The following is a 23461-nucleotide window of genomic DNA, read 5'->3' as shown; positions in this document are numbered from 1 at the left end:
TAGTCCTATAGTTATTCCCTTGGAATTTCTTTATTCCTGACTGTTTCTGTCATCTTTATAAGGGCCAATTCCTTATTCTATATCATGTTTCTGGCGCTGTTAGACAAAAGTGATTTACAACGAGAGATATAGGGACATTTCCAGGATTCCAGGTTCAGATTTTTTTTTTTTTTTAAGAAGTTTTTGGCATAAGCAAGGCAAAAGAAGAGGTCATGTTAAATCTTGGTGTCAGGAAAGTTTCTGCTTTTGCGCTCCCAAGGTTTGGATCATGATAGATGTGTTGGGAAAGACTGAGTCACCAACAATAGCCATTCTCACTTAGCTAGCCATGAAAATTTCAAAGGAAGACTGAAATTTGGGAGAGGGCAGCAAAGAGAATAGCATTACTACATGAGCAAAAGCTGACTGAACAATGGTAGCATATGAAAGGTTTATGTATCTTATACTCAATCAATCCTTCTGGAAAGGACTCAAATACCAGTGGCTCAGTGGGGCTGTCTGTTTTATCTTCAGATGTTTCTGTCCTAGATTTTACCCAGTAATGAACTCAAAATAGCAGAGTCCCATTGGGTAAACTGCTCCAAATGAGAGACAGGATGAACATTGAAAAATGATCAGCTATTTTTTTTTTATACCACTGCTAGAAAATCCTGTATCCGTTCTCATTTTAAGACCTCTTGATAAGTATTGTGAGCCAATTTGACACTGTACCCTCTTGTAATTTCATAACGTTCTGTTTTGTTATTGCTTACACTTTTTAATTCCTCTAGCATTGCTAGGCAACTCCATGTCTTGCAGATAGCAATGTTGATTACATTCTCTGCTTCCATGTAAAAGCCTTCCCTCTCTACTTCCAAAAAAAAAAAGAAAAAAAAAAAGGAAAAAGATCACAAATTAAGGAACTGGGAAGAACAAAAATTCATAAATGACAAAATCTGAAAAGATTATATACCATTTTTTAAAAATGTTGTTGAGAAAGAATTTAAATTTTAGCAGCTACCTTCTTGAAAAGAATTTAATAAGCACAAGCTTTTCTTCCAAGTCATTTTGATTGAATCAATAGGAAAGAAATGTCTCTCCCTAAACAGTTTTTGTCTGTGCAGTTAATGAAAACCGCTGTCTACCACACACGGCAATTATGTTTCCTAAGCTCTGTATTAATAGTGGAATAGTGGAAAGCAGAGCAAGATGAGTGGAGATATTATACCCAAAACCAATACATGAGTGCAATTAAAGTTGGAAACAAAATGGCCTCAGGTATTGAAAAATAGATGCATTACTTCCCTTGGGTTCTTCAGTGCAGACCTTGAGCTCAGAGCTTGACTACCTTTACAGACTTAATGGCTCTTGATTGGGTCTGTAAAATAATTCCTGCCAGTACAGCAGGGGTGAATGACGCTGAGAAGCCAAGGACAGTGAGTGGGACCACATTTGACTAGAGGTAGAGAAATGTCCTCATTCTTTTCAGAAGTTGGATGTAACTGCTTATGTATCGTTGGCCAGTGCATTCTCCATTTCTAAAATCCCAGAGAATTTTGATATTCTTTTTACTTATAGGTTTTCTTTTTTCCACAGAACTAATGGGAAATGCATAAGACCTGGGAGTGTTTGGAGTAGACACAGAGTCTTTTGTATTTCCAAATTGGAAGCAATAAGTCCTTTCAGTTGTTAAAAGGCTGCAAACTGCCTTTGGTCTTTCTGGTAATTTGGCCCCGTCATCTAACAGTTCAAATAAGAAGAAAAAGGATTGTGTGTTTTCATGCAATTTAGCTTGAAAAACCCAGAGCTAGAGTTCTTTCCCGCAAAAAAGTACAATTTATTTGACATGAGTTAGTGTGTTTGTACAGCCATGGCTATACCTCTTAGTAATGTACACTTTCTGTTCTCTGCACAAGCAGGGGATCCTTTCATTTGTTCTGCCTCATTTCATCTGGAAATATGGGAACTCTTATCCCTTATGTTTTTTCCTCTGTTAACATCTGGAGTTGAGAGGTAATCCCAACCCAGGAATCATGCCCCTGAGAAAAGGGTGGAGTGATCAGTAACACAGAAATGAAGAGCTTTAATAAAACAAACAGGCAGATACACACAGACACACAAAAACAACCACCACCACCAGCGAAACCTATGGTTGTCTATCAAGATAATGTAGCCTGTGAGAAGCTTGAGTTATCAATAAGCTAAAGACTTCTTTATTGTTCAGTAAAAACAGAAGTTCTCTTAGCAGTGCTCCATGGCTCTTATCTTATTCTACCTTGGAGATATCAAACTCTAATGAGTGAAATAATGTGTATTCCAATGTGTTATGGGAAAAGATTCAACTTCGGTAAACTAATATTTTTCTTCTTAAAGAATATCATTTCAGGGATTTCATTGTGTGTGAATGCCTTTTTAAACGACCAGTGTCACTCTGTGGATAAAAGGTTAATGGATTGTGTTGAGAGGACGCAGAAGAATAGAAATAAAAATGTATTAAATCTTTAAAGTTTATATCTAAGAACTTTACTGATGATGGGGATTTGAATATAGTATCTTTCAAAAACCAATTAATTTGAAGTTGCCTTCAGTGATTCACAATCATGAAGGTACATTTGGGAAGCACATATTTTAGACAACATAACGCAGAAATAATCAATTTCTCAAGTGTCCCATTGACAGTTTATGGGTTTAAAATGCACTTTTCTGGAAACATTCTCCTAGCCCGCCCCAGATTTCATCTTGTTCATCACTCCACTTCTCAGAGAGGACTGACAGACTCTTAAAAGGTTTTCAGGAAAACATCATGAATTCCTTCCATAAACCTGTGACAGAGTGTGAAGGACTTTTCTCTTGTGTTTAATTTAACCTTTCCTAAAAAATCTGGAGATCATATACTCATTCCATCCTTCTCAGAAATAGAAAGCCGCTGACCATTTTATGTAATTTAATTGCAAGTCCTGATATTGAGCAGAGATTTGTTCTAAACTCTAAGTTTTTGACCATTGGGTTTGGATTTTTTCAGTCTTTTCTGTTCTTACAACATTTAAAAGTGTGTTTTCTTTATTTGAAGTAGGAATTATAAGGATCTAAAAGAAACTGAAAATAGTCTAATGGTTAAGAGTACGAATGTTAGTGTTAGATGATACCATGTTTAAAATTTGACTCTCCATTTACAAACTCTCTCAGGTAGAAATGTTACATAGCTTCCTTTCGCCTCAGTTTCTCCAAGACTAAAACAGTAGTAGTAATTTTATCTACCACATAGAACTATTGTGAGGGTTACAGAACCCAATATATACAATATGCTTAGCGCAGAGCCAGGTATATAGCAACTACTCAATTAAGGTTAGCCTTCACAATGATAAATATGAAAATGCTAATGTTTTAATGGGCCAAGTGGCCGAAAACTATGCTTCAAAATCACAAATAGAAAATTATGGTCTTTTACAATTCCAGAAAAAAAAGTTCTAGTATTATTAACAGGTAAATGATTGCCTTTTCCAGAGTAACATTTTCCTTGCCTGTCATTCACTCATTCAGCTTACATGAGTCTCTTTTTTGTATTAGTTTTAGATGTACAAAACAATATAATAGTTAGACATCTACATTCCTCACAAAGTGATAACCCCCTCCCCCAGTCTACTACCCCTCTGATATCGTATATGGCTGTTACAGTTCCATTGACTTTATTCCCTATGCTGTACTCCACATCCCGTGACCAAATACATATATACGTGTGTATATATACATATATACGTGTGTATATATACATATATACATATATATATATATATAAAATTATAGTTGACATTCCATATTATTCAGCTTCACCTTCAGGTGTACAGCACAGTGGTCAGGCATCTACACCGTCCATGAAGTGGTCTCCCTAATAAGACAAGTGCCCATCTGACCCTAGTTTACACTGGTCTTCACATTATTCTCAGAGCCAGTGGGAGATAGAAGTTGTACTCATATGCTATATGCCCTGACCTCAGGGTGTGATCTCCTCTAACGAGGGGATTTTAGTGACTGCAGGAATGGAAGGTCATTGATTGGCGCAGCCAAGATGGAAAGCATGACTGTTTCTCACCAAGTTGTGAGTGTGATGTCTGAATGAGTCATTCACAGGGTGCTGTCCTCTAAATAACCCTATCATGTCTGTTCATGCCTCCTCTCTCTGTTATCGTGCAACACTATCAAGTTAATTCGCTTTCCTCTGTCGGAAGAAACTGGAGAGCTTGAGTATATTCTTAGTTTCTGTACTTAAGACTGAACTTGTGGTACTTCTGAGGAATACGTGCAGTGGCGATTATCCAGGGGAAACTAAAGAGTTCATTAGACATAGTGCACATTCAAAGTGTGACTATTTTTTTTAATCAAAATACGTTTTAATCTTGTTGCTAGGATGAAGTGGCAAAGGACATTTAGCCCTAATTAAGCATCTGCCAGTAAAATGAAATATAGTTCTACCTTTTAATTATCTACATTTAATTTATTATTTTCAGTAGCTTGTTGGCCTGAAGACATCTAAGCTCTCCCAAGAAACGAGGCATGATTCCATGAAAATGCTGCCCTATGTCTCAGAGTTATGAAACTTCAAATATGTATCAGATTGATGTGTCCTTACCACAGCCTTGCCTTGACACAAGCTAAATCTTAGGTGAGGACAGGGCCTTCAAGTGGTAGGTAGACTGGCACCCATCCCCAGAAGCTTTTGCTGACACTATGGAAAGGATAGCAGCCCCTCTCATGTGATCTGGTTTCAGTCTGCACTTCTATCAAAGCGATTGTTACATCACACTGTCAGGGCAGGCTGAAATATCTCCCCCTCTCATCTGTAATCTCCCTGAGCGTAGAGCACCTGGCACAGTGGCAGGCACACATGAGGCACTAAATACATTTCTTCTTCTTTTTTTTTTTTAAAAATAATGTATGTCACAAATGATGTGGAATCTTTGATCTATTTCCTATGGTATGGGATCTATGGCAAAATAATAATAGAAATGCAAATAATAACATGGTGTTAAGATGAATAAGGTAATGCATGTGATGGCATTAATAAAAGTAAATTAATTACACAAAGGATATAATAATTAATAATGCTAATGACAATATGTTATTCAAATTATGGGGACCTGACGAGTATTCATTGCTCAAGCATATTTTCTACGCTCTAACCCTGGACTAGTAAGAGATAAGTGAAAAACATTTTTTTTTTTTTTTTTCTGTAAGTGGTAGATTCACGTCTTCCAGCTTTCTGAATAGGTTGCTTTCTGGTTTCTCAGAAGACAGGGGAGTAAGGAGAGCCTAGCTCAGAACCAAAGCCAAGCGTGAGAGGGCCTAAGCTATCTAGAAAGATGACGGTCCATTGGAGAAGGCTCTTCAGTATGAGATGGTTGCTTTTCATGGGGAGTTTGATTATTTTTCTCTCCCAGAATTGAGCAAGGCCCTATGCTACTTATGAAGTCGTTTTGGCGTAGTTTTTTTGAACTTTGTCTACAGAAAGCTATATAATCCTTCACTTGGTTAATCCTCAATCATGAAACATTACAATGTGGAAAATCAGGAGCAGGTTAAAACAGTGGGCTGAAATGGTTACTGAGAGTAGGATGAGGAAACAATTCATCACAACCTAGTTTGCTGGTCTCTTACTGTTTCCATGGGGTTTGGGAAATTAAAAACATCTTGGAGGGGGAAGAGGGATTCTCAATTCCCTTCTCAAATTTAGTTATTCAGTTTAGTAAGCCAAGCATCCTACTACAGAGAACTTTCAAACAATTGAAGACTATAAAGCTGTGAGGGGTGGTAAGCATCGGGAGAATTGTGTCGACTTCTTCTCCAAGTGCCCATCACCAGGTGTGTCTGATAACTGGTTGGCAACAACGATAGCCAGGGCAGAAGGCTGCTGATGGGCTTGGTGGAAATATGATAATGAGCAGTAGATAAAAGGCGTGGGGACAGCTGTTAGTAGGCACTGGGCTGCAGTGGGCATGGTGCTGAATGTTAAATACTGTTCCAGAATGATTTGTCTACAGAGCAAGTTAGCACTGAGACTAAGAACACTTCTTATTAAAATTTGACCAGAAATAAATTATTTGCATTCTTTCTCTCTTTCTGTATCTTTCTTCCTGTCTTCTGTATTTCTCTTCTTTGAACAGTGAAGCATATACCTTCAATTAGTTTGAAAATTCTCTGACTTTTAGTCTCCCAAAAGGATTAGACCTGCTAAGAGTAACTAGTGTTTTCTATCTGATAAGTAAGGGGATTACAGCAATAATGGCTGTCAGCATTTTTCTCATTTAAACAAATAAAGCTGACAAATGATGAAGCTCTGTGCTGTTCTGTTATGTTTAGTACATGCAGAGCAATTATTCAACTGCTGCCAACATTAGTCTATCTACAACTAAACCATCCAACAGCGTAGAAAGCTTATTAGCATATCAGTCCTATAGTCATATTTTTATATTCTGTAAGACTCTATTCCATAACAAAGGTCGATGGTTATAATTTGCACAACAATTTAGAGGTTTGGATTTTCCATGCTTATTAGAGTTACACAAGTTACCAGGTGCAATGCTACTCTTATTTATGAGATGCCATCTTCTATCTGCCTGGAGTTTTTGCTCCCATGTAGCATTTCCTATGAACAAGTTAGCTGCCATCTCTTGAGATGCAGAAGTAGATGGCAATCTCTGCAACACTACTGGGTGAATTTCAGTGGAGGTGGGTGGGTGAAGGTGTTCTTAAATAGAGTTGTTTTCCATGGATGTTTCTCATGTGTGTATATAATATTTTATATATATACACACATTATATATATATATATATATATATATATATATATATATATATAGAGAGAGAGAGAGAGAGAGAGAGAGAGAGAGAGAGAGGTTTTTTCCTCACTAGACAGAGCTATAGTAAAGATTTGAGGGAGAGAGTATACTAGTTTTAATATTTTTATCTTTTTTAGTAGAGTTATTTCTAGTTATTGTAGAGAAAAATAGAATAGATACAAAATACTCAGGATTTTCCAATGGTTATCCTAGAGGGGCTGGTTTGACAAGATTGATGACCCTATGTTAGAATAAGAAGGCCTAATCCAGAGAGATAATATACTTTTGGGGTTTGATGATGTCACTTGTGGCCTGTTAAGGAAGCCTTCCAGCCTGATGATACCTGAAGGAAAAATGCACTGTTTGGAAATAGTTGTTCTGTATTTGTTTTGTTTTTGCAGTCTCATGGTGAACCTCTGTTGATGATCTGGAACTGAGCCATCCTAATGTTAAAATTATGACTTCAATGTTTTCCTCTCAGCTGTGGTTAGTCTGAATGAGGGGTTGCAAAACTGCCTGACAAGAATGGGTTACAGTCAGTTATGACCTTCCTGGTGAGGGTCCATGTTCCACTGCTTATGCTTTACAAAGCAAGTGTACTGCTGTCTGTCAGGTGTAATAACTATGTTTTCTGGTTTCTATATTTGGTGCGCTGACATCTTGGGGCCTTGCTGACCCTGGACGGACTGCCCTGTTTAGGGGTGGCTAATGTCTAGAGAGAGCAAACAATTGGCCTGTACGCATGCCTTTCGTATACACACCAGCCAATCTAGAGCCTATTTTATCCCCAACCACTTGTTTTATTGAGCTCTTATACTCTGGGTCAATATTGCCTGGCCCTAACCCCAGGACCAGGTAGCAAACAACTAGGGACAATCATTATGTCCCAAGCCCACTGAAACTAAGCAATTCTAAACCTATTTACCCTGCCTCTCCCGTTCCTCTCCATGGAAACCACAAAAAAGTTTCTCACCCATATTTTCCCCTACCTTCTGCCTCCTTACTAATCCTGATGCTTCCCCGTGTGGCCTAATGTGATGTGCTGTGCCCCCGTTTCTAGGGATTTGTGAGTGTGTGTTTTTTCCCCTTTGTGACTCTCATTTCTGTTTCTGTATATCTTGCCATACCTCCTTAAAACAGATCCTAGGTACCCGTAAAGCGTCACGGTGCCTAGCTTAAATCATAGCAAGTTTTAAGGTTTCAGTGTGGAAACTTCCTGCTTTTTAAACATGATAATCCTGAATCATTTTGAGATAGTGTTTGTCTTCATTTCCAACTGAGCGAAAGCTGATAGCGCAGATATTCTTAAAAGATGGAGAAAGTAGAAACAGACTTGTTTCCCATTAGCTTGAACACATTTCTGACCTTTCAAGCTTATTGAATGCTTCTTCAGTGAGACCCCTGGTTCCTAAATGGGTGTATTCTGTCTAGATAGGTCTCCCCATCCTGCAACAAAGGAGCTCCCTCATATTAAAATTAGTCCACCTTGCACCTAGATGCACCGATTTGATATTCTCTCTCCTCCCTTTCACTATTCAAAGTAGATTTGCACCAAATCAAAGAGAACAATATTAAGGAGACTAGTTCCTTATTTTTGTTTATTCAGGCTTACTTTCTAATCCCCCAATATGGGTGCTGCACCCCAGTCTGCTTGCTGTCCTAGCCATTTTTTTTTTAAATCTTAGTTTGTCCTCCTTTTCTGTGATATTGTCTCTTCCTCTTCACCTGCCAACTCCTCCTTCCTCTTGCCCTTGTCCTACCACTCGCACTTTTAAGTGCAAAGAGGGGAAAAAAGCTGTAACAACAATAGCAACAATAAAAACACCTCTCAGACGTCTTTCCTAGTCAATACAGGAGACAGCTTTCTGGATTCTTCCATCTCTGACAGGGAAAAAGGTGGTCTTCTTCACCTTACACAAACAGCGGAAATGTGAATTACCAACTGTCATTAAGGTGGTTTTTCTATATGTGGTACCTCCCACAAACTTAGGAAGTATAACTCCAACTGTACACGGTGATATATGTGACCATAAAGCTATCTCTCGTCATGCCCTGTAAATAATATGTTATTGATTGGGTGTAAGGGAATGTTTCCCTAGCCTGACTAATCCTACACTTCCGTTCTTGTTCTTTAAATACTACCACCTCCTGAGATACCATCATGTTCCACCTCCTCTAGCACAAGTTCCTGGCTCATGTAGGTTATACAGAGGATTCTGTCCCTTAAACTCCTTTTGAACTTAAAGGCAAAAAAGCATAGTTATGTATTTATTTTTTCTTTAAATGTTCCATGTTAGTCTTATTTCCATAATTAAGTATAAGCACTTAAAATTCGGGGACAGAATTGAATTTTTGAGAGTGGCCTGTACATAGCGGTTTTGGTGGAAGACAGATCTAAGTTCAAACCCCACATCTTCTATTTACAGCTTGAGTGACTGTGGACAAAAGACTTCGTCTCTCTAAGTCATAATTTCCTTCTCTGCAAAGTGGGGATACAATAGCATCATTTGCATCAGTGTATTGTGGAAATGTAATGAGTGAATAGGTTAAAGGCTTACCATGATGCTAGGCACTGAAATGTAATTGAATACACATCGCCTTTCCTCTCCCATGTTGCCTATCCCAGAATAAGGCCCAGCCTCTGCAAATGTTCACTGTGTGGAGAGAGCATACTGACTGTAAAGGCTGCTGCCCTGCCTGGGATGATTTAACTAAGATGGCCAGTGAGGAGGGTGCCCTTCCATTCTCGGCACTCTATGCAAGGTGACTGACCTTCCCAAAGGAAAAACGGCCAAGAATCCTTGCTCAGAGGTTTGGAAGAAGCTCACACTCCCCAGTAAGAAGCACCAGCACATTCTCTGACTACTAGAAGGAGAATGCAAAGTACTTAATAATAATAATAATAATAATAATAACAACAACAACAACACCAATAACAGAATAATGTTAAAAAGTCAAGTTCTTCACTTTATCCCATTTCACAGATGCCTCCTTAGCCCCTCTTTCTACAAAAGTCTTTCCTTCCTTCATCTCCTCATGCCATTTCCCCTACGGATCTCCCTGAGTTCTCCTCTCAGAGCTTTAAGACTTAGTTCAACTTGTATGTATAGCATTTGTTGTCCAGAGGCTTTGGCCCTTTTTCGGACCCCCAGCCTGTGCATCCACCTCGTGCCTATCTGATGTCACCTTTTTTTCAAAGCCACACTGTTAGAGTGACCCTCTCCTGCTGCCATACTCAGGGGTAGGTACATTTAGAACCCCCTGGCTATGTCTCTGGGATTGGTGTGTGAGGCCTCTTTAGCCTCCCAGCTCTTTAGAATCCCAGCAACTCATTTGGTACTACAATCTTCGTAGTATATTTTACACAAAGAAAGACAAAGAAAAAGCATTAAGCCCAGATACTGTGGAAAATGTTCTATTGTATTGGAGCCACATTGGTGGGTGATATTTTTACACTTGTTCTTTCCAGCCTCCTCAGCTGTTGGGATTTAATTAGCAGTGATATATTATTGTCAAAGTAATTAAAACCTCTCCTTGATTAAAAACAGAATTGTTTAATTAACAAGAAAATGTTTGGCTAGCTTTAACTCTCTGCTTAAGAAATGTAACGGCCTCAGTGGATTCGCTCTCTCTCCCATCAGGCTTGCGGGTCCGTGAAGTGTTCATCAATGTCACCAGGCAGCAGGTGGAGGACTTCCATGGCCCAGAAGACTATTGGTGCCAGTGTGTGGCGTGGAGCCACCTGGGGACATCCAAGAGCAGGAAGGCCTCCGTGCGCATAGCCTGTGAGTACATCCGGGGTGACCTTGCCCTGTGGGAACACACACAGGACTTCAGTAGAGTTGAAGAGGGGCTTTGACATGCCAGGATGCTTTTGCAGAATATAGATCCAAGGACAGCAGAAAACAATTAGAACTGGCTCTCCCTCCACGGAATTTATTCTTTTAAAATTGTGCTTTAAATGTTTGATAATTTCCTCTGGAGTACAATCAGCACATCAGTTTGGTGAAGAGATTTTGCCTAGATTGTCAAAGTGCAGGTGTGTCAACAATGCCCGGCAAAACAGTTTTCTAGAGAAAGAAACCCATTCGAATGGATTCTGCTGTTCGTCATCAATGACAAAGTTCAAGGGGCATTGAGGGGAAAGATGGAGCAATGACTGTTTACTGTACTTGCCGGCAAATCTGCAAAAATAAGACATTAAAGATTAAGGGATTTTTATAGCCTACTATTAAACCTCTTCTCTCTGAATCTTAAAACATGGAGATGGGTTTTAAAACTGCATTTGTTTGACCCCAGTAGGACTTAAAAAAAAAAAAAAAAGAGAGATACTTGGGGGGAAAAAAAGAAAATTGCTTTTCAGGAGAGTCCAAGATTTATCATATTTCAGCGTCAGTGTTTTTATCTTCTCAAACATATTGAGAAATACACAAATTTCCTTTCTCCTCCTTTAAAGTGTCTTCATCTCACCCACCTCCATTATCCCACCCCGATGGGTCCCCATAAAACCTCCTTTGTGTGCTCAGGAGTGTAAAAGCCCCTCAAGAAAGAAATTGAGAGGTGGAGAGCAGAGATGGTTATTGTTGTTTTATTCAAATGCTGCCTTTTGAGAGTGCCATAAAGAATATGGGACAAGGGGGATTTATTTGAGGACTCAAGGAATTCTTCATAGCAGATGTCGATGGTTCAGGGATTAATAATAGGAGTGAATTGCTATTTGCAGAGACATTTATGTTTCTTGGGAAATGAAATCTTCCTCTCAAAATATGCATTTTACCTTCACTGTACTGGCAATTTAGGAGGCCCTCTCCTGGGTGTTGACTGGGCCCTAGTAGTCTAAGGAGAAGAGGTCATCTTGTTAGCTGTGCTCTTGCTGTGAGAGCCATGGGAAACATTTTCCCTATAGTTATTTAGTTAATTTTAGCTAACAGATACTTTATGACTTTCAAGTAGCTGAGAGAGGGAATATATTTGATTTTACTTTCCCTTAACTCATCCAGCTCTGAACTCTCTCCATGGCCTTAGCCAGGCTAGCTGGGGTATTTGACACTAGTCAGGGTGAAACAGATTATCCTCCGGGTTCTGTCTGAAGAAATGAGAGATAAAATAGCATATGGAATTTCAACACCAGTTACATCAGTTTCCGTCTCAATGTCACTTCCCCCTTCTTCCTCTTCCTTTGCTTCTCTGAGGCCCACAGTGATCTATTCTTTGAATTACTATAAATAACATCACACTAATCTGTCGGCCTCCAGTCTCTCTCACCTCCATACATGCTCATTTAATTCCTGATTGTACCGAGCCTTTCCCAAGCCTGCTAGAAACCTCCAGCGATTTCCCCCTCGCTTACAAAGCTTGGCAAAAAATGGCTCAAACCCACCTTTACTGATTCTGTGTAAACTTTGATCCCGTGCACTGAGCTTCATCCTTCCAAGCCCTGCACGTCCCTGTCTCGCTGACATGTGCCTTTGCCCCTGCTTTCTCCAGGTTCACACATGTACCCTGGTGGTTAAGAACCCAGACACTCGAGTCCCGTTGATGTCCCTTTCCAGCTCCACTACTTACTTTTTTGTGATGGTGGACAATGTATCCCTCTGTGTCTCATTGTCTTTAATGACGAAAGGGTGCCTACTTCATAGAATTATTGCAAGGGTTAGAAGTATTGATAACTGTAAGTGTTTAAAACTTTACCTGGCACAGAATTAGCCCCTATCAATTACTAGCTTTTATTTTACAAAGTATTTGATCCTCCCTAACATCAACACCATTCACCAGTAGGAGTGCTAATACTTAAACTAATTAAACTGAATTAAAATTTTAGTGCCTTAGTAATTTTTCTGCAGATCATGGTTATATGGACTCTGAAAATCCATTCTAGGGCAGCTCTAGTTACCCAACTCTCCCATGGTAGGATCAAAGCATGTTTAAAATACAAAACACTTTTACTTTGCACCTTTTTAGAGGCATCGGATCCTTTAGTGGTAATAAATCTCTTCAGGAATTGAAAAAATAATAATTTTGTCATTCTTGTATATGATATATACATATGAATATGATAAAGACAGGATTTTTAAGTAATAAAAAACAGAATATCATTAAAGCCTATATTATGTAATTAACAATATAATCTCTAATAGTAATTTACAACATATTTTTAATTTCTTCCTATGGAGTAAGTTACAGATTATTTAATTTATTTAAAATTATATATGCAAGTCAAGACATGATTTGTCATTAAATATTGCATCTGACTTGGGGACCAGTGTACATTAAAATGTAAATTGAAATTTAACTGTGTTTAATGGCATCGTAAGTGGAGGGAAAAAAACTGCCTTTAGGACCTTGCTTGGAATTCTTGATTTGCTTGTAGAAAAAGCAAAACAAAAAACACTTCTTTTTTTAATAACTTTCATGTTTTGTGAAATAAGAGATTTCTGGCTGCTATTTGCAAGCAATTCCCAGCAAATAACACATTGCACATGAGGATAGTCTTTATTCCCAATAAATGAAAAGCCAAATTGGATATAATTGTCACCATGTTTTTTTTCTTTTTAAGATTGGTTTTTAAAGTACTAAAGACATCTTAATGTGCTAAATAAGGATTTTGATAGATGAATGTATCTTATGAATCTGATGACAATTGTCTTGAGGGAACTTTGCAGTATTACTATCATTTTTATATTATTCATTAAATTATTGTAGCTCAACATCAGAGCGCCTGATGCTTTCTCCATTTAACCAATGATCCATTAAAAACTTAACAATTTCAGAACCACAGTGGGCAAAAGCTTCATGGCTGCTAGGACATTCCGCTGAGGGATGTAGTGACTGAAGTGTCTTGACATGGTCAGGTTAACTAACCTCTGCAAAGCCCAGGACACTCACTGGCCTGGCATCCCTTAGAGAGCCTTTGAGTTTTAAAGAGAAACAATATAAATGCCATTTATTAGTTTACGTAATTCATATTTTTATTGAAAAGGACCAACCTGGTGAATCAGTTCAATATATAGATTTCTGGTTTCCACCCCAGACTTGTTGGATCAGACTCTGGAGGGAAGACCAGGGAAGCTATGTTTGCATGAAGTTATCCAATGATTCTATGATCAGGTTACTTTGGGATGCTTGTCCAGGAACAGTGTTTTTCGTAAATTAATGTGCATGCAGGTCAACTGGGATCTTATTAAAATGCAGATGATTTAATTACAATGGTTCAGTAAGTCCAGTCCAGATCAGAGATTCTATTTCTGAGAGTTCCGGGATGATGCTGACCCTGCCAGTTGGTGTGTGGACCGTTCTTTGAGTAGCAAGACCCTGGAAAACCTTTAGAAAGCATTATTTGGGAAACGTTGATTTAACCCATTCATCCATGTTCATCAGTTAGTAGCTGTTCGCTTGTTCTTGTAATTGCATAGGTATTTTAGGAGAGCCTCAAATAAACTGCATGTTTAAATTATATTTAGGATGTATCATTATACATAGATAGATGATATAGATACAGATATAGCTGCAGAACAGCTACAGATATAGATATGTTCAGGAAAGTTAGGTGACTTGACCAGAGGTCACCCAGCAGATGGCAGACATGGAGCCAGATCTTATGTCCTTTCACCCCTCCCTGAGTGTTCTTGCTCCTAAGACATGTTAATTTCTTCGGTTAAATGGGATTTTGAGAACCATAATAGGAAAGTGTGTGTGCTTTTGAATGAAACAGTGATTACTTCCCTATTGTGTTTCTGAGTAAATTTCATTCTTTCTCATGGTCAAGTTATTGCGTATACACAGACACACACAAACACACACACACACCACACACACATATATATGCAATATATATATTTATATATACTTTTATTTATATGTGCTTATATATTTAACTATAATTATATATTATATGTTTACACATTTGTATTTATAGATATTGTATATATATTATATTATTACATATATTTTATTATATATGTATATATATATATATATATATATATGAAATAACAAAACATCACTGCCTTAGTGGCCATAAAATAGTATGCACCCAAAGTTCCTGTCACCTTAAACTTGTATTTTCCTTAATAATCCTACACTGTGTCAGAGATGTTGGCTGCCCATCCAACGCCCTGGGGCTGGAGATAGCCAAGGCCCCATTTCAAAAGTGATTTTCTAAAGGTAAAAATAAATAAAGCCAACCCCCATTTTACTCCCACCAAGTTGGCAGAATTTCATCTCTAGGGAGTGACTCCCACAGGCCTTCTCTCTGTTTGTCTGATTCAATCAAGCTGGAGGTAGTCGGGCTGCTGTGGCATCTGTTACTTCTGCTGCTGGACAGTTGTCAAAACTAGGAATATTCAATTATGCATAGTTGTTTATTTTCATGGGTGAACATTTGGCTGCTTAGCCATTGCTTTTCTTTCCTGTCCCCCACCCCGTTCATCTGCTTACAAAATGTTTTGCCTATATCATTAACCCTTAGTCGGTCAATCTTTTGTTGATTCTTGAGTCTTTTTTTTATTATGGGAGTTGGGGTTCGGTTGGGGGGGAATAAAGGAAAGATTTGTCTGTTATAGTCACATAGCAAGTTGACTACTTGGAATAAAACACAGCAGGAAACCACTGTTTTGTTAATTTAAATATAGAAATATATAATTAAGTAAATAAAAATATATCTATACCTATGTCTCTATCTATCATCTATCTATCTATCTATCTATCTATCTATCTATCTATCATGTATCTATCTAATGATACATCCTAAATATAATTTGAATATGCTGTTTATTTGAGGCACTCCTAAAATATCTGTGCAATTATGCCAAGAATAAGTGAAGAACCTAAAAGGAGAATCTCATTTAAAAGCTATTAAACTCTGTATCTACTTTTATAGGCACAGAGTAACAATGGTATTTCATTTATGTTTGGGAGAGGAGGTCATATCTTTTTGAAAACTATAGAAGACAGACATCCAATTAAACCTCAAGTATGGATCTCAGCTTCCTGGCTTTGAAAAATAATTTCATCTGCTAAAAAACTGTCAGTGACCCCCTCTGAATGGCAAAATATAAAAATAAATAAATATAGGCACATCTGCCTGGTATTCAAATTCTGCCTAAACCTCCATTTCCAGCCTCATCTCCCAGTGCATTCATACAAGCGTGCTGAGTGCCAGTAGAGTTAGCACAGCTTGGATTCTGGGACACGTAAGTCGATTTCCCAGTTTGTGACATGCTCATATTTTTTCCCCTCCTTGGAGCATAGTCTCAGCCCCGTCTCACACTCTTCCTATCTCTTCCCACCTAATTCCTACATCTCAGCCCCATCTTGCGTGCTGTCTCCATTATTAAACCTAGGTTAGCAACTCCCTTAAGACTAATTGTCCTCAGGAGCCTGGCATACCAACTAAGCCATTGAAAAAGATAACTTACTAGCATATCCAGCTTCAAAAATAATAAGATCTAAATATCCACCTCTGAGTTAGCATAGCACTCATTTAGTATTTCTCCCATGGTACTTATTATAATTTTCCCAGAATTATAGTTCTTTTGAAGTGATTTGTGGATTTATTTTTTTTGTTAGAAGGTAGCCTGCTTTAAGATTCAGCTGCATTACCCTCATTGTCTTGTTCTCTGAGCTTCATACAGTGATGTATATATCACGTTTGCATTATCGATGCTTGTTTGGTTTGAAAAGCCATGCCTGTCAATGCCAGCTATGGTTTTATGAAAGGGAATTTGTTAGCTGTGTGTCAACAATTGTGGCATGGGGCGAACAGGTCATCTGGCTTCTGAGCGAATACCTAGCTCACAAGGACGCTATTATAAGGATCCTCTTCGTCCTCCCTGGCTTGAGAACTACTCCTCATAATATTGCTGCAATAAAGAAGTCAAAAGGGAACTGGGAGTAAGTGAGTCACTACAACCGCAGGACTCTGCGGTGTGCAGTATACGGCTATGGAACAGCCCGAGGCTGCCAGCTCTACCTGAATGATTCCCTTCCTCCCATTTTGCAACATGGAATTCACTGATGGGTTATGGAAAATATGTTAAGACCAATTCTCAGCACTTGGTAGAAATTGCACAAAAGTTTGCAACCTCCCTTCTCCTCCCCAAGAGAAAATATTATTCTACTCTGCCAAAGGCCCATCCTTTCCTTTAGACTGAAATTAATTTATATGACTATCACTGAAGGATATGAGAGTCCAGGCCTGCAGATAAAGTTGTGCAATGTATGAGGGCACCTGGCTAAGGAGGGGAATGAGGGCTGAGCTGCAGCCTGCACTCCACCAGCCAAGCTGTGCACTCTGGAATGGGGTTGCCACCACACGAAGGAAGGGGCTGGTTTTTCCTGTCATATAGGTGCTGTTTTCTAGCCAAACCTTGTGCTCACAGGTGTCCATCTTACACAAAATTGCCACATAGTCTTGTGACAACAGGACTGGGGACATAATTTGTGGTACAGAGTGCAGAATGAAAAAGCAGGGCCCCTTGTTCAAAAACCATGAAGAATTTCAAGCCATCAGCATGAGAACATTAAATCACGTGGGGCACGTTCAACCACACTGGTCCCACACCCATGAAACTGGCTGTGGGTAGCAGTAGTGGTGATTGTTCAGTAAATCATTTCATATATGTAAGGGTTCTATAAAAAGAGAATAATTGGCCTAGAAAGGGACACATGCTTTGACTCCACATAGAATTGGAGACAGGATTAAACTGGGCATTTCTACTTGTCAGCTTAATCCCAAATATGCCAGAGTTTTGCTCCAAAAGTCAGAGGCAGCATCACAGGACCTGAGTTTTTAAATGACATATTTGGGATTAAGCTGACAACTAGAAATGCCCAGTGATGGAATTTTCTTCCTGTGTTTACATTCTCCTGTGAGAATGGGTGACAAGGGATGTATGTCTGGTACGAGGGATATATCCTGTAGAAGGAATCACTGCATTAGGTGAGTAGGTGCGGTGTGCACTAATAGGGTTTTCTTAAAAATATTTTCATTTTGATGCCATTTCAGACTGTCAGAAAAGTTGGAAAATAGTGCAGAGAATTCCCTGGAGCCCTTTACTGATAATTTTCAAATGTTAACACTTTATCGCATTTGCTTTGGCATTATCTCTCTTTCTGTGTTTACCTTTATGTGTATTTTTATATAGACTATTATGGTTTATTTTTTGACTTGTTAAAGTTGCAGAAATGATACTCCCTTTCCCCTAAATACTTCATTGTGTATGTTTTTCTTTTAATTTTAAAAATACGTTTTCTGACATAACTCTAGTATAATTACTAAGCAATTAACATTAATACAATACTATTATCTAAGCTAGAAACCTTGTTTATGTTTCATCAGTTGTGCAGTAATGTCCTTTGTAACAATAACAAAAATACTAGATCATGGCTTACATTCACTTGAGGTTTCTTTAGCCTCCTTTAATCCAAATAATAATCCCTGCCTTCCCTTGTCATTCATTACATTGAGTTTTTGAAGTGTAAATGTGAGTTTATTTTTCATAATGTCCCTCAGTTTTAACATGTAAAAAGCAAACAGCAGACACCTAGAACCCCCCCACCCCCCACCCCCCGCCAAATCAGGGACAATTTGAGCATCAGAATAAATAATAATGAAGTAATGTAACTCGTTCAGTAGGAAACCATGAATCTGGGAGCGCCCATCTAGTTGGTAGATGGGATGCTGCCCAACTTATGAATTGCTTAATAAAGCCAATTAGGGGGACAAATCTATTAATCTACACTGATAGGTATTTTGAATGAATGAATGAATAACTAAATGGGTAAAAAGGGAGAGCTCTCCCTTATAGAAGAATGAATGCCTACATGTAGAAGGAGTGATGGAACTGGAAAATCATTATTTAGCATCTATCATATTTAATTGATTCAGACAAGTATCAGATGCTAAGCCTAGTGAATGAAAGTTTCAGGAGTAAGAGGATGTTTATATAATCTCAGAGTATCTCTCCGCGAGATACTTACTGATTACAAAGGGAGGATTTTGCAGCAGAAAACCCTGCCATACACCACTTTAATCAAGTGATTGGAGTTCATATCATCAGCAGTAGGAAAAATATTCAGTATATGTCTCCTATTCAGTATATGTCTCCTGAGGTGACTGACGGAGAAGACTGCATCACTTCAGTGGTATTCCTTCCAAAAATATCTAATGTATATTTAACCGTAGGAAAACATTGGACAAACCTAAACTGAGGAACATTTTACATAATAGACCATTTTTAACTATACACATCTCTCAAAATGCCAGCCTCATGGGGAAGGAACGCTGGTGGGTGCTCTGGGGATAAAAGAAGCCACCAAATAGACATGGTACATTTTCCTGAAGCATCAATTATATTCTGCTTTAGGTCAGTAAAATATAAACATGAATGTAGTGTGGAGTAGAATGCAAACTTTTCTTGACTTGTGAAGAGGCATCTTGAAACTTCAAAGCCATTTATTGTGTGTATGCCACATCTTTTTAGGTTCCATCCATAAAATGTCTTGAGGATGTGAATTTATTCTCCTCTGCCAGTATGGACACTTCAGTAGGAAGTGTGAGAAACACTGAACTTTAAGCAATTGTGATTCTATGAACAGAGTGGGATGATCTGTATGGATTTGATATAAATTGTGCTCCCTTTGCTTATCGTGTACACAATTGAGTACATAAACCTTAAAGATGAGAACTACGTGGTAGCAAAAAAGCAAAAACTTGTATTTCTTAAACTTTAAGGACTCCTTGAGCCTGGTGATATTATTCTTAAATTAATTTAACATCCCTCTACCAGATTAAGGGCAAAGAGTGTGCCTTCTAGAAATATAAGTGTCACAGGAATACTAAGTAAGGTGTGGAAGTGTCATCTGTCCATGAATAATTATCTACCATGTTCTGGGTATTACAACAATCACATTCCATCCTTTCCTTTGAAGAGTTGAAAGTCTAGTGAAAGGATATATTTAGACAAGTCTTTTCAATGGAGCATGGTTAGTGGTAAGTATGGTATATCTTAGGAATCAACAGAAGGGACGATTTACTGGTCCTCATTGTCTGAGATGCACTACCTGAGCTAATTCCTAAGCAAGAAGGAGGGTTACCACTTTACAGAATTTGTTTTCAGGTTAAGGAAAAAGCTTGAGTAAAAAACACAGAAAGAACGGTATCAGAAACCACATGGAAATAGTGTGGGAAAACAAGGAGATGGGGCTACCGGGGACAAGATCGAGATAGGTCAGATTATGGAGGGTGTTTGTGTTCTCTAAGAGTCTATGTGGTCTGGGGCCATTGAAGTGTCATACGCAGGCAGTGATGGCAGTGATTTGGTCATATTTTCAAAATCTCCCACATTAGTATTTGCCATAGCTGGAGAGATTTAAGAGGAACAAGACTCAAGGCAAGGAAGCTTTGTGCCAATCTATGAGACCGCTGATGGGACTTGAACTTTTGCACAGATGGTATAGGTTAAAAAGAAAGGGGCAAATTTGAGGTTCCAGGAAGCGTCAGTGGCTGCTTGGCTGTATAGCTGAGGGGAAATAAGGTAGGAGTTTAGAGGTTACTCCATGTTTGGGGCTTTCAAGGTTTTTGGCTTAAGTGACTGAATTGAAGGTGATTCCGTTAATGAGATCACTAATAGAGTAGAAGAAACTAGTGTGGAGAACAAGATACTGAGTTCCATTTTTGATCACGTTATGTGTAAACTACCCATGGAATATTCAGTGAACTGTTTTCATCAGGCTGTTGTATTTTTGAGTCTGAATCCTGGGAATCAACATCAAGCACAGAACTGAGAGTCCTTGGCAAGTCAGTAGTCATTAGGATAGTAGATCTCCATCAGGAACATAAGAGGAGCAGGGTATTATCAGAATTGCTTAAGATATTTTTCAGTACAATGTATTTTCCACCCTACTCTCCAGCACCAAACTGCTGGTGAGGAGAGAAAGAGCAGCAGGCCTTGAGTGAAATTCTGTAAATGGTTAAGACATGAGGAAGACTGAGGGGGGAAAGAAATGTTGTAGAGGCACTAGGAGATCCAAGAGAGAGTGGAGGTTTTCATAAAGAAATGAATGGTCAATAGTGGCATTGTCATCACAAGATTAAGGTAAGAAGTGAGAAGGGTCAGTTAGATGATATGGACTTGGGCAAAGCCGTGTAATGAGACAGAGTGATAGATTATAGTGCATCTAGGTTCAGTAAGGAATGAGAAAGCAGAGATGGTATGGGCAACCCTTTCCAAAATTTTACTAAAGAAGGAAAAGCTTGAGCAACAGCTGAGTTAACCATGTGACAAAGAGGTGATGATTTAATACAAGCATGAAGATTAGATGAGCTCATATTTTAAAAACTTACCCACAGGGACTAGGAGTGGCTGAAAGAGTAAAGAAGTAAAGTTCAGAAGATACGGGTTTGAGTTCTGGGCTCAGCTAAGGAGCTTTGTACTCTATTATAGTCTATCCTAAAACCTGCTGCACATGAGAATCACATGTGGAGCTCTTAAAATTTAAGGTAACTTGGCCATGTTCATGACCTACTGAATCCCAATCACTGGGAGGGGGAACCAGGAATGCTTTTGTAAATTTTCTGTCTTCTGTTTCCCTTCTTCCCCCTGACCATAATTCAGTTTCTTGTGCAGATTCTGCCCTCTCTTCCCACCTCTAAATATTGTAGTACTGTGTCTCTCCTTAATCCACAGACTCTCCCTAGGTGAAATTTTTCACTCTATGGCTGTAAGCACTGTCTATATTCTGCTTACTTTCAGCCCTGACCTTGCATCTCATCTCTCAATTTCTTTACTCATTGACTACCTAATACAATATCTAGTTGGATGTCTGTTGGTATCTCAAACACAGTATGTCCCAAAGAAAGCTCTCTTGGTTTTCACTCCAACTGTCCTACCAACCTGTGTTTAGTCCCGCCTTTCCTGGTTCAGTATTGGCCCCTTAGGAGTTCATAACAAGACCTAGCTGTCACATCTTTGATCTCTCTGTTTCCTTTGGTCACATTCCTCCCAGTAGCAAATCCTGCCAGCTCTATCTCCAAAACACATCCTGAATTTGTCCACTACTTTCCATCTGGTACCAACACTTGTTATTTTTCTACTGTGACCATCTCACTGCTTCCACTTTTGCCATCTTAAAATTCATTCTCCACACTGCAGCCTGAAGGATTATTATTTTTATGTATGTATGTATGTATGTATGTATGTATGTATGTATGTATTTTTCAATACAAACCAGACCACACTTCTCTTAGCCGAACTTCTCCCACTGGCTTTCCAAACTCCTTGATAGTGGCCCCATAGGAATTAGCCAGCCTCCTCTTACTTTTCCTTTACACCGCAATGCTCCCCTTCGTTGTTCCAGCCACAATGACTTCTTTTCTTCCTCAGATACCCATAATTGTCCCTATTTCAAAGCCTTTTGTCACTTCCTTTTCCTGGAAAGTGTCCTCCATATCTCTGATTGGTTGTTTCTTTCTCGTCAGTTTTAGTTTTTTCTGCATTATTTATTAGGTCTCTTTAAACGATTAAATGTAAAATTTTTGTTACCAGTAACGTGAACTTTTGGCTGAAGTGATCTCTTAGATCCTTCCTGTTCTGTCAAGATCGATTGAAGGGGAAGCAAAATGCAGTTTAGCTTCCTTGTACTCAGTTGCTCTATGCAGCCAAGCAGGAGTCAGGAGTGCTAGATGTTTGGTGGCATAGCCCTTCGTTTACATGCTCAAGACACTTGACTACATCTTGTCCTGGCTGACCTTCCTGGCCTCAAGGAGACCTGGGGTGGGAGGAGGATCAAAAAGCTAACAGTGTGGTTAAAAATATGTATTTCTTTTTGCTGCTGTGCTAGCTTTTTCTTTTTGACTCTTTCTCCCCTCCTAACCCTCCACCTCTCTGCAGTACTAGTACTGAATTATAATGAGGTAGTGAGTATTAAAGCTTAAGGTTATTTTTAGGTCATTTCTTGTTAAACTCCTTGCTAGTTCATATCCTTCGAATTTCCTGTGGAGGGCTGGGAGGGCACCGAGGGAAGTCCGGAATGATTCTCCATGTCTGTGTTGCTCCTAAAACTCTGTCCCATCAACCGTGGAGTTTGATTTGCATTTGAGTGTTCGTCAGGGTGCTAAGCTACAGATGAGACAGTGCTGCTTGTCAGGATGCGGGGTTTCAGCAACATCATGGGTAGGGAATCCTGACAGTAGAAAGATAGGCAGCGTAATCGTTCTATACACTTCTTGAGAACTGAGCAGCCTCAATGGTCAATGGTTTCTGGGACTGTACTGTTTTGTGTTGTTTTTTAATTTGTTTATTTACATCAAAAGCACTTTGGTTCAGTGGCTATTTCTGTATTCACCTAAGAGTCAATATTCCCATCAGCATAGTAAGTAGAACAATACTACTCTCAGACTGACATGGGTATTTTGTCCCCAGAGCTTTCAGTGGAAAATGATGTAAAGATACAAAATGTGAGTCATTAGCTTTATTTTAATTTGATTTAATGCCTTAGAAGGGAGCTGAGAATTTCTAATTTTTCACCTAATAACTGTTTCCTATTAAAGATTGTTGAGATCTGCTATTTAGGTCAAACTTCAGCTGCCCTTTATATATTGACACAGCCAAATCAATATAATCAATGCACAGAAAGTACCTTTTATGGAA

The 23461-nt window shown here is 38.8% G+C and overlaps 1 protein-coding gene across 11 annotated transcripts in view; it reads left to right on the top strand.

Moving 5' to 3' along the window:
- The window catches only part of UNC5D (unc-5 netrin receptor D), a 505816-nt gene that overhangs the window by 266573 nt on the left and 215782 nt on the right, over window positions 1–23461 (top strand). For all 11 annotated transcript variants that reach the window (XM_074329674.1, XM_074329672.1, XM_074329673.1 and 8 more), the window contains exon 3: window positions 10454–10597. In XM_074329674.1, coding sequence (XP_074185775.1) covers window positions 10454–10597 — 144 coding nt within the window. The remainder of the gene's footprint in view (window positions 1–10453; window positions 10598–23461) is intronic.

The sequence above is a fragment of the Rhinolophus sinicus genome, linkage group LG04, assembly GCF_036562045.2.
Source record: "Rhinolophus sinicus isolate RSC01 linkage group LG04, ASM3656204v1, whole genome shotgun sequence".
In the NCBI taxonomy this organism is placed as follows: Eukaryota; Metazoa; Chordata; class Mammalia; order Chiroptera; family Rhinolophidae; genus Rhinolophus; species Rhinolophus sinicus.
The sequence above is the reverse complement of the archived record's forward strand: the minus strand, read 5'-3'. Positions and strand labels throughout refer to the sequence as shown.